Raw genomic sequence first — 12,488 nt, 5'->3', positions numbered from 1 at the left:
AAACCACAATTTCCATTTGCAACAATGTCTTTCACCAATCGTATGTATGACCTTAACTCAAATGGAAAGAAATTCTTACATAATTGTGCATATTGTGAATCGACATGTTTTTAGCACTTGTTGGCTCTTCAAGAGAAGCGCTTTTTTTTTCAAATTTGATAGAGAAAATTTTAGGATTTATGAAGATGAAATTAGCTTTAACTGGAAATGTGGGGGTATTTTTTTATTCCTTTAAAATTACTTTCTAATTATAATTAATGTGGGTGTATAGAAATACAATTTCCATTTATAGCTAATGTGAGGATATGTTAATGGGTTTTAATGTAATTATAATACAAGGTGAAATTGGAATAAACATAAATTATAAAATGAATTTTTAGGGTGCAAATATAATTACTCAATTGAGAAAAGTACATAATTTGTCATGATATTGTGAATGTCTATTATTTATGTCATTTTAAATAATTAAATTGCTATTGTGACATTTTGTTTATTTTTCAGTGGAGTGACATATTTAATATGTTTTACCATCTTGAGCAATATTTCTAATTTTTTCCATTAATGTAGATATATAAAGTCAAAAAAGTTATAATTTTAATAGTTACTCTAATATTTATCTATCGGTGAATATTATTTTTGAGAAAATGAGAAATACTCCTTAGAATGTATGGACAAGAATTTTTACCCCTTAGTTTTGACTAAAACCTGTAGTCAAAGAACTATATTAGTCAAAAATGTATTAATTAAGAATAAAGGGTAAAAATCTTATAACAATGCAATTAAAAGGTGAATTCACTAATTTTCTCATTGTAAAAATGTGATATGATCAGACGGTTGTACTGAATTAGATAGTTAACTAAAAAAATATATAACAATTAATGAGATTAAATTTTTATCACGTCAAATCAAATCATCAAATTACTATATTTAATAGATAATTACCAATAGGAACGTAACACACAGATATAAATAAATATATATATATATATGAGTTATTCAAGATGAATATATGCGCTGCAATTTGGTTAATTGTGTTGCGCTTTAAGGAAAATTTGACCCCAGAACCTTTACTAAACCATGGTTTGGTTTGGGTGGTCTTGCTTTGCTGTTGGGCGAATATTAATTTGTACACTTTGAACTACAAGACTTCAAGTGGAACAAGCATATGCGAATTCCAAGAGAAAAACTTGCTTTTATTTTCTTCCAGAAAAAAAAAAAAATTCACAGCTAGGCATGAAATATACAGACCTGGTAATAGAACAGTATGGGAAAATCTGGGGATACAGGCCTAGCGCACCCAAGCAGTCGGAAGTCCACACCTGCAAGGCTGGGAAAGTAAGCACAAGAAGTAGGCAGAGGCAGCAGTTGCAGGTTCAAGTGGTGGCTAAATCAATATCCCAATCTGGGAAAATTGATGGAGTTGGTAGGAAGCACGGTTGTAAATAAAGCTAGTACTGGTTTTATTCTTTCTACCCATCAAAGAGAAATCTACAAACGAGTTACCCAATGAAATTCTCCTCCGTTGTTGACGCTTACACAAGACTTTTAGCAACACGGGACAGGTATCAGCTCAGTAATCTTTGTGCCAAGTAGATCTACCACAAGACCAGTTTAATCCCAGCATACCACCTTTTTTTTTTTTTTTCTTCCTGAGAGCTAGCAATATAACTTACCACTCTAGAGTCTAATCTCTAATTTCTACCTCTATCTAGGCACCAATTTGTCACCGGACCTAATTTTGAGGGTCAATGAAACATATTCAAGACTTAAATCACCTGAAAATATACAAAACTTGCCAGTTACGCAAAAAAATTTAATGCCCGTTTCAGGTTTGCAAGAAAGTTACAACATGCAAAGCCCAATACATGGACTGGAAAAAAGAACTCAAACTACCATATCATCTGTCCTCCCAAAAATCTCTCATCTGTGAACCATGAAATGATATAAATTATTGAAGCCGTATAACTTCTTGATTTCAGCTAAAGTGCGTAATACAATCGGGTGAATGCTGCTTCACAAGACAGTTTTCAAGCAGACTGTAAGATGCGGCCTTCTAAAGCTTCTTGTAGGCATTTCACAGCCCCATCATAATTTAAGAAGCCCATGAACCAAAATTCATGATTATCAACAGAGATAACCTGGATATACTTTTCATAGGGTTTGGATCTGCTTGATGATGGATTAACCGCTTTGAGCTGATGTAATGGAATAACAACCTATTAACATTAGAGATTAGAGAGAAAACAGTGTCAAGATATTGCAGCTAAAAATCATGAAAATAAGATAAGTTAAATAATTAAAAGAGAAAAGCTGCAACAAAAAAACATATATCCAAAAACATTTGTGATGCAGCGGAAAGGATAGAACAGGATTTTATTGGCCTAAACCGGACGGAGAATTCTCAAATCCACCTAAAGGAACCCCACAAAGGGGAAAACTCTCAAATTGGAGAGGAAACTCAACTCTAATTCATTTATCAAAATATTTAAGTCCTTTTAATACAATAATTAAGCGGCTATTTATAGTTCACATAGAAAACGATAATAAAATAACTAGGATAAACGACGTGATAAAAACAAAACTTAACTAAATTAGAAAACTAAAACAAACGACAATAAAATATAAAAACGACTACTAATACTCAAATCTCCCTATATCAGTTCACCCCGTCTATCAAAAAGAACTCGACCTCGAGTTCAGTAGAAGCACTCGGAAATGAACCAATAGTAGCTAGCGGCAATGTAGAATGAAGGAAGCTCAAAAAGTCAACAAAAAGAGACCCCTTTTGGTCTTGTGGGAATGGTAGACTCTGTTGACGAATCTTTAAGGATTTGTTGACTCTGGTTTTAAGGGAATTTGTTCCCTGATTTCCAGAGTCAATGCAAGCTCAAAATTCTTGTATATTAGGCCTTTATTTGTAATTAGTGCTGAATATTGTGTTACCATAAATAGCTCCTAGGTAGACTGTTTTGTAATCTATAAATAGGCTGTACAATTTATGAGAAATACATCAATCAGTTCATCAATTTGTTCATGGTATCAGAGCAATAGGGTTATTCTTTCCGCCCCCTTTGTTTCCGCTGAAAAAGGCCCTTCAATACCTGTTTTTTCTTCCCGTGCCAGCCTTTCTTTTTTTTTTTATTAGAAAAAATGTCTCAAAATTCCAACACAGAACAAACTTCCAGCACTAGCACTCCCAGTACCGAAACCCTATTAAATCATTCCTCTCAACAATCCTCGGGTGAATATCAGAATTTACAGCCCTCGTTTAGGCTTAATGGCCATAATTATCTTGTATGGTCGCAACTCGTGAGGACTTTTCTAAAGGGTAAGGGAAAACTGAGTCAATTGACAGGTCCAATTCCAGAAGAGAGTGATCCAAAATTTGTTGCTTGGGACATAGAAGATTCTTCGATCATGCCATGGCTTTGGAACTCAATGGTGCTTGAAATCAGTGGGACATGCATGTTTCTCACAACTGCAAAGGACATATGGGACGCGGTGAAGCAAACTTATTCAAAGGTTCGTGATGCAACCTTTATTTTTGAAATCAAAACAAAAATTCACTCAACCAAACAAGGTACTCTCTCGGTCACCGATTACTATAATAAAATGAAAGGTCTTTGGTTAGAACTCGATTACTATCAAAATATTAAGATGAAGTGCAGTGAAGACGTAGCCATGATGTTAAGATTTGTTGAAGGAGAAAGAGTCTACGAGTGCCTAGCGGGGCTGCATGTCGAATTCGACCAAGTACGTGTCCAAATACTCGGGAAAGAATCTCTTCCAAGCCTGAGTGAAGTCTTTTCCACCATTCGAAGTGAAGAAGGGAGGAGGGGAATCATGCTTGAAACCCCACTGAATGAAGGAGCAGCGCTGATCGCCATGACTTCAGCAACAATCAATGGAGATTCAGTGAAACACGAGACTCCAAGGACCCCGAATAACACGACCGGACCTTAGAACAGCAATAGAGAGATCAAACCTTCGAACAGTAGAGAAAATCTGTTTTGTAACTACTGCAAGAAAACAGGTCATACCAAAGACATTTGCTGGAAACTTCAGAGGAGAAACAACCCACAGCAGTAGTATGTAGTGCGCAATCAAGCTACCAACATCGCTAGTACCGAAGAAGACACTACTACTGTCGAAGTGAATGGGCTGAATAAGGAGGAAATTTAAAAACTACGAAGCTTTCTCACTACAATTGAAAAACCAGCGGGTTCATGTTCCATGGCCCAATCAGGTAAGTTTTCCTCAACTCATTCCTTAAGTACTTCGAAGAGCAGTTTTTTTGGAATTTAGATAATTGACTCAGAAGCCACCGATCATATGACACATTCTTCCAATATTTTTTCATCTTATACACCGTGTTCTAGCAGCCAAAAAATAAAAGTTGCCGATGGAACCTTTGCCGCTGCTGCTGGAAAAGGAACCATAAATCTCATGTCTTTTCTTTCTCTAAAATCCATTCTTCACGTTCCCAAATTGTCAGTCAATTTATTATCAATTAAAAAACTCACCTCTGATCTGAATTGTAAAGTGATTTTTTATCCTACGTATTGTGAAATTTAGGACCAGGATACGGGGAAGATGATTGGGCATGGTAAGGAACAGGAAGGGCATTACTACTTGGACACTGGTGGTAAGGGCATTACTACTTGGACACTGGTGGTGGTAATGGTGAAATCAATTGCATTTCGTAGTCATATTTGGCTATATCATGTTAGAATGGGTCATTCATCTTTTCCTTTGTCAAAGACTATCTTTCCCTTGTTATTTCATAAGATCGATGTTAAAGATTTCAATTGTGAGGTGTGTCAAATGGCCAAACACCATAGAGTTTCATATCCTTTAAGCAATTCAATAACATCTTGATAAGCCCCCCGTGCATTACACTTATGCTAGAAGGAAGCGTAAGGACTTGCTCGATGGAAAGAAGGAGGGAGGGGCTGAGTCAGCAAGTGGTTACGAAGTTAGTTAGACTTTAGGAGAGTTGAGGAATGCAGGTTTGTGTGTATAAATAAGATAGAGATAGAATAAGAGCATCATTCTGTTTTGTAAAGCTTCCGAGAGAAGAAAGATAGGGAGAGCACGGGATCTCTCAAAAATCCCCATATCAATCTTGTAATTGATTTTTCTGCCATTGTTAGTAATCAAAGCTTTCCGCTAGTGATTCGTTTCTGAATTGCCCTGTTTGTTGCTAATTTGATCTGGAGTCAATCACATCTCAACCTTTCTCTTTAGTTCATACTGATGTGTGGGGACCCTCTAGAATTTCAAATATTAATAGGGTTCGATGGTTTGTTTCATTCATAGATGATTTTTCAAGGACTACTTGGTATTTTTTATGAAAAACAAGTATGATGTGAGTATAATTTTTCCTATGTTTCATAAAATGGTTTCCACTCAATTTGGTGTTTGTATTAAACATATTTGGTCTGACAATGCACGAGAATATTTCAATCAAGTCATGTCACCATTTCTCCAAGAAAAAGGTATAATCCATGAGTCCTCTTGTGTTGATACTCCCCAACAAAATGGGATTGCATAAAGAAAAAATTTCCATCTCCTTGATATCACCCGTGCTTTGTTGTTTGAAAAAAATGTGCCTAAATTCTATTGGGGAGAAGCCGTCCTAACAGCCACATATTTGATTAATCGCTTGCCCAGTAGAGTGTTAGGAAACAAGTCACTTATTGATATTCTCTCCACTCACTGCTCTAATTGTGTACGTTGATGACATAAATTGTGACAGGTGACGACACAGAAGAAATTGGGAAGTTGAAGACTCATCTCTCCAGGGAGTTTGAAATAAAGGACCTAGGAAAGCTCAAGTATTTTCTAGGAATTAAAGTAGCTCACTCGAAGCTTGGAATTTTTCTCTCAGGAAAAGGAATCTTATTCAAGAGAAATGGCAGACTCGATTTAGAAGCATACACAGATGCAGATTGGGCAGGATCAATCATCGATAGAAGATCTACCACAGGTTACTGCACTTTCCTAGGAGGAAACCTGATAACTTGGAGGAGCAAGAAGCAAACTGTAGTCTCTAGATCAAGTGCAGAGGGTGAATTTAGAGCAATGGCTCAAGGTATATGTGAGTTACTTTGGATTAAAATTGTCCTAAGTGATTTAGGGATCAAGTGGGAAGGAACAATGAAGCTATACTGTGATAATAAGTCTGCCATCAGTATTGCTCATACAAGTCTGCCATTAGTATTGCTCATAATCCGGTTCAGCATGACCGAACTAAGCACTTGGAAATCGACCGACATTTCATCAAGGAAAAGTTAGAAAGTGGTCTAATTTGCACTCCATACGTTCCTACAAACAGACAACTGGCAGACATCTTAACCAAGGGTCTATCTGGCATTGCATTTCAAAGCATCATCCGCAAACTAGGAATGGCAAACATCCACTTACCAACTTGAGGAGGGGTGTTGACGAATCTTCAAGAATTTGTTGCTCTGGTTTTAAGGGAATTTGTTCCCTAATTTCCAGAGTCAATGCAAGCTGGAAATTCTTGTATATTAGGCCTTTATTTGTAATTAGTGCTGAATATTGTGTTACCATAAATAGCTCCTAGGTAGACTATTTTGTAATCTATAAATAGGCTGTACAGTTTATGAGAAATACATCAATCGGTTCATCAATTTGTTCAGACTCCAACCGAGACGTCCCTCCGAAGCTCGTCCCAAATCTATAGCAGCACCAAATCCTCCAATAGAACACCAAAAATGACCAAGCTATTCGCCATTGACGGCACCTCACCCCTTTGATCTTGAAACTACTTAAATGCACTAGTGACGTCTCCCACAAGATGAATGTAAAATGGGTCAATATTGCTAAGAAACCCATCAAGATCTTTCTTCAATTCAAGCTCACCCACAACTAAGCCATCTTTCTTCAAATCAAGCTCATCCACAACTAGGCCATCTTTCTTCAATTTAAGCTCATCCACAACTAAGCCCTCAACAATCATCTATTGCTCCCTTTCAGACCCTTCTTCAAAAGTGCTCTCATTAAGCTCCATAAGATCACATTCAACCTTTGTTGCTAGATTAATAGCATCGGACAAATTAAGCACCATCAAAACAGAGATTTCTTTTCAAATTTCTTTCTTTAATCCGCTAAGAAATCTAATACTATGTTGAATCTCAAGTTCACCAACATCAAGCATCATACTTAGCTTTTGGTACTAATCTCCATATTCTATTACCGATCGGTTCCCTTGCTCACAATTGCGGAATTGTTGGAATAGAATTGGATCAACGGGAGTTGAGAAAAATTGCTCACACAAGAGTTGTTTCATCATTGCCCAATTTTGAACCAAACTCTTGTTCACTTTCTTTCTTTGGTGAACTATTCGGCTCCAATGAGCCTGAGCACGTCCCTTTAATTTGCAAACCACCAATTTAACTTGTTTTTCTTCTTCCACATTCATATAATCAAAATAATAATCCACAAATTGCATCCAATCAAAGAAATCATCCATAGGGTCACATTTACCATAAAAAATGGAATTTCTAAATAAGTAATTTGAGTTGTACCATTTTGAATGTAACCAATATTGTTGCTCAGATTGGAAAGTTGATTTGGGCCTGTATTTTGCATATTGGGCTTGTTCATTTGATTTGGATCTGCTTGGTTGTTGGGTGTAGGCATAAGATACGGACCAACTAGTTGGTTGAGCTCATCTATATAATTTGGCCCATTATGTGTTTGGGCTAGGTCAATTGTAGAGTGCTCATCTAGGTATGATGGAGCTAACTTTGCAAAACACGTGAATGGAGGGAAAAACGGCACTGAACAGAGGTGAGTGCCATCGCCGCCGTCATGAGTTTGAGCTTCTTCTCCTCGTCGGACACCATCGTCGCTGGGCATATTTCAGCGCTGCACGGCTTTAGACGCAGACGACGGAGATACTTCCGGTACCAGTGGAGGAGATTAGGATGGGTTACAATGGCCACTGTGACTAGTGCGAACGCTGTTGCTATCGCGTTGGTTATCTTCTTTTCGTCGACTTTCACCTCCTCGGCCCTGCTCGTCGATGTTCGTGATGTGGGCTCAATTTTGGTAGCTCCGTAACCGCCATCGAATAATTTCTTCTTTGATCAGAACTTGCTAATCCGGATTGAGGAGAGATAGGCAATGGAGAAGGAGATCTCAGACCTCGAGATTCATCATTGATCATCGGATGTGTTCGTCTGAGTTTGCCGAGGGCCCAAACCGAAGATGAATACGAGGGTCGCCTCTGTCTTAGTTCGTTGGCCGAGATTGATCCGAGTTCGTTAAAATTCCGGATGTTTTCGTTGGTTCGAGAGATTGATGAATCTCTTCAGGAAAGGCATCAATTGTGGACTGTTTGGCTTTGAAATCAAGGGGTGTCGACCTCAATTCCAAAATCGGGATTGTTTGGTGAGTATAGATCTGGGTTTGTTCATTGTTTTGGTTTAGCTTTGTTGGATTCGTGTGTTGATGAGTATGGATGATTGTGATGATGGTGGTGATGAGAAGAGTTATGGTGGTGGTCGGAAAAGGATGGTGGTGGAGATGGTGAACAGTGGATGTTGGGTTGATGCTGGTTGTTATGGTCTCGGTGACGGTGACCATAATGGTGGTGGTGGTTTGGTGGAGATGATGGTGGGTGATGATAATGGTAATGATGTTGGTAATATGAAAAGGACGGAAATGGTGGTGGAGAAGGCGGCTGTTGGTGGGTACTCCACTGACGAGACATGCTTCTCCAGTAGCATGAAACTTCATGCTCATCGGCGTTGAAGTGACTCCAATCACCGATCATGGTGTCGAACCCCGGGAAAAACCGAGAGCTCTAATACCAAATGATGCAGCGAAATGGATAGAACGGGATTTTACCAGTCTAACCCAGACGGAGGATTCTCGAATCCACCTAAAGGAACCCCACAAAGGGGAAAACCCCCAAATTAGAGAGGAAACTCAACTGTAATTCAATTATCAAAATATTCAAGTCCCTTTAATACAATAACGAAGTGGCTATTTATAGCTCAGATAGAAAAAGATAACAAAATAACAACTATGATAAACGACATAATAATAACAAAACTTAGCTAAATTAGAAATCTAGAACAAACGACAATAAAATATAAAAACGACTATTAATACTCAAATCTCCCTACATCAATTTGCGAAATGAAGGATAGAAATTTTCATGAGGCGCTCACCGATAGAAAATAACAAGAGAAAAGAAACAATGAAAACATTGACTAAATTAATATAAAACTAAAGGTAGTTAGATACTTAGATATTCTACCTTAACACTAAATGTCATACTAAATGTCAAAAGAGTAAGAGACAACAAACGAAGCTGAACATTAAGGAACTAGCTAAAGATGGATAGGAAAGACGTGAACTTGCTATGTGAAAGCAACACCCCAACTATAATTAGCAACCAATCTACACATTTTTCCAATCAATGTAAGAGCACCACTGCTTGGAAACATGTTTCTTTCCCAGAACAACTCTCATCGTTTTCTCCCTGCCTTATGTTGCAAATTAAAAGAGAGTGGAAGAGAGAACTCTATTAAATCCAGTGATGCAGAGCATATTCCACTTTTTTTTTTTTTTTTTTTTTCCCTTTTTTCTAGTATTGCTGGAAGAACAGACTAAAACTAAAGAAAAAGATCATTTACAGTTCAAACCAGATAATAAAAGAATTTCATTCAAGAAATGGTTTGCAGCTTCAAATTCCAAACAGCGCTGGTGAAATTTATCATCAATATGTGTACGGGGACATTTTTAACATACCTTATAATAGCTCCATTCAGTTTGGTCACCAGCTTTATAGGAAAGAGGATCATCACTACAATATGCAAGCTTTGCTGTAGAAACGTATAGAATTCCCATTACAGGACCTGCTGATGTGGATAGGTAACATGCAAAAGAATTTTGGAGTTGCTCCTCCGGAACTGTCTCAAATGTCTTTCGAAAGATCTTCTCATGACCGCCTTCTGCCAAGACCTTAGTCCCCTGTGCAATTCTTCCTAAGGCAGCATCAGCAAAACTTGGGCCCGTTTTCACTAATTTTAGAGACAAATGAGCCCATTCAGTACTTTAATAGTAAATGCTTTTCAAGTACAAGATCTTTTGAAATTAGGAAAGCTTAAAAATAACACAGCCAAAATACATATTTGTAGTGGAAAGAAGAGATGGAGGGAGTAAGGAAAGAGATATTATGCTTTTGCCATCGTTCACATAAGTCATATGATTGGCTCAAAAGAAGATTAACATGAAAATTAGGTAAGATAAAGCTGGCAATATTCCTTAAACAGTTCACTTGTCAACTACCCAATAACCTTAAATTTTGGTAGCTAGGAGGCTTGCTAATCAAGAATTTAGATTTTAGGATCAATTGTTTTCAAACAAGTCATGTGGCACACATAGTGAACATGGGACCCCCACCGAAATGAAATAGAAAAAATCAAGCCACCAGAAAAAAATGAGAAAGCCAATCAATGAAGAAAAGGCTTAATCCTATGCTTTGAAATATGTATCATGAACAAGCAACAACTCTTGTATTCCAGTTTTGAAAGATGATTTGACATTTTGATAATGCATCGCTCTTGATGGATTGCCATTCATTAGCCATGTGAAATGAAGGGGTGAAGAAAAATTTCAACAATTTCTACGCAAGATTTTCCCACGAATTACTAAGTGGACGTCTTCTAATCATTTTGCATATGCTGTCTTTCTCCAAACTCTTTCTTTCTTGCATCCAATGGAGTAATTAGAGCTATCAAAAAAGAAAACCAAACACGACAAAACAAAAAGGACAAGCAAACAAAGGCATCAAATAGGTAAGCTAACCATGAAAAGAAAAATCATTAATCAATGATTGGAACTAATTTCAAAGTGATACAATCATTTATCTCTCATATAATTTATATACAAAACAACCACAACTTAATCAAATAGTTTATCAATGGCACTGGAGAGTAGAGACCAACGGTATTCTCCCCTGTATAGAACATCGCACGAAAAGTTTCAGTTTCTACTAATTAAAATTGACATCAAGCAACTAAATCCTGCCCAAACCAGCGGATTTCGATTGCACGAAATCAAACTCAACGATTGTAAACGTCACTTCTAATTTACACAAATACAAACTGGACACTTAAAATCAAGAAAATCTAAATTCAACCAAAGCAAGTTCATTCCGTAATCAGAGTACGATCACAAAAGAAATCGAAAAAGAAATCGCAACTCACAGTGCTGCCATGTGTTTCTAGCGAGATCCTCAGCCTCCTTCGTCGCTTCTCCCACCCTCTTTCCCCACCTCCCAAGCACATTTCTCACCGACGACACCGTCTCTGTATACAAAAAGTCCAGAACATTCACACATACGCGTATACACACACATATACTACTAAATACGTATTCTACGCGTAGATACGCACCATTGAAGGAGAATGAAGAGGAATTCGCAGGCGAAGAGGCGACGTAGGGATTGGATCCGTCAGATGAAGTAATGTTGTAAGTAGATTCCGACACCAACTCGGGGCTCCAACGGACCGATTTTTTCGATCCGGACGGCGATCGGTTCGTCGATTGATCAGCCTCAGATTCAGATCCAACCGCGAGACCTCCCCGCTCTCCATCGCCGTTCACAGCCTTGCCGGACTCCTTCGGATCTGGGTTCAGATTCGAATCTTCGACCGGATCTGGCGGCTTCTTCTCGGTCTCCGACGGCTTGGGCTTCTCCATCTTCTCGAAGCTTGGGGACGATATCGCAGGCGCGTAAGGCGGCGCGTGGGGTTTTGTTAGGCAGGGATTTTAATTTCTTGTTTTGGGTTTTTAATTAACAGGTTTCTTTTTTCTTTCTTTTATGACTTTTTTTTTTAGAATTTTCTTTCATGACTTTTTGAAGTTTGAGACGCTGTTGAAAATTGGATTAATCGACGGGTTTACCGATAAGGACGGCAGTGGCTTTCAGATCAACAGTCCCACATTTTTAGCGCGAAAGATATCACAGTAAGGTCAAAAAGGCCATTACAGAGAGTGGAGCGCCTGTTTGTGTCCTTTCAGTTTCACTTTCATTATTATTATTATCTATTATTTTTTTTTTTTTTTTTAGAGATTAGGGAAATAGGTTTCAGATTTAAAAGAAATTGAAATTAATAGTTGTATTTGGAGTTGTTTTTATTTTTATATTTTATGTTTTTTGAGAAAGAAAAAATAAAAATAGAAAAGAAGCTATGTTTGATATAATTAAAAATAAAAAAATGAAAATGAAAATATTTTTTCGTTTAGTGTAAAATTGTTTGTTTCCATTCTCTTCTCTCTTTCTCTCTTGAGTATAGAGAGACAATCAGTAAGGTCAAAAAGGCCATTACAGAGAGTGGAGCGCCTGTTTGTGTCCTTTCAGTTTCACTTTCATTATTATTATTATCTATTATTATTTTTTTTTTTTTAGAGATTAGGGAAATAGGTTCAGATTTAAAAGAAAT

The 12,488-nt window shown here is 37.4% G+C and overlaps 1 protein-coding gene across 1 annotated transcript; it reads right to left on the bottom strand.

The window, feature by feature from the left end:
- Positions 1–1,061: 1,061 nt before the first annotated feature.
- LOC21402749 (GLABRA2 expression modulator) lies at positions 1,062–12,028 on the bottom strand. The gene is made up of 4 exons (XM_024172170.1): positions 11,439–12,028; positions 11,250–11,351; positions 9,790–10,061; positions 1,062–2,216 (listed from the first exon to the last, which is right to left on the bottom strand). The coding sequence occupies exons 1-4, from the start codon at positions 11,743–11,745 to the stop codon at positions 2,028–2,030; spliced, it is 870 nt and encodes a 289-aa protein (XP_024027938.1). The 5' UTR covers positions 11,746–12,028; the 3' UTR covers positions 1,062–2,027.
- Positions 12,029–12,488: the final 460 nt, after the last annotated feature.

Source organism: Morus notabilis, unplaced genomic scaffold, assembly GCF_000414095.1.
Source record: "Morus notabilis unplaced genomic scaffold, ASM41409v2 Scaffold62, whole genome shotgun sequence".
In the NCBI taxonomy this organism is placed as follows: Eukaryota; Viridiplantae; Streptophyta; class Magnoliopsida; order Rosales; family Moraceae; genus Morus; species Morus notabilis.
The sequence above is the reverse complement of the archived record's forward strand: the minus strand, read 5'-3'. Positions and strand labels throughout refer to the sequence as shown.

Excerpts from the sequence above, each read along its gene's own strand:
- LOC21402749 (XM_024172170.1), bottom strand. The coding sequence starts at position 11,745 with ATGGAGAAGCCCAAGCCGTCGGAGACCGAGAAGAAGCCGCCAGATCCG. Across the intron at positions 10,062-11,249 it reads TAGAAACACATGGCAGCACT|TGAAAACGGGCCCAAGTTTT; the intron begins GTGAGTTGCGAT and ends CTCTAAAATTAG. Across the intron at positions 2,217-9,789 it reads CTGAATGGAGCTATTATAAG|GTTGTTATTCCATTACATCA; the intron begins GTATGTTAAAAA and ends TAATGTTAATAG.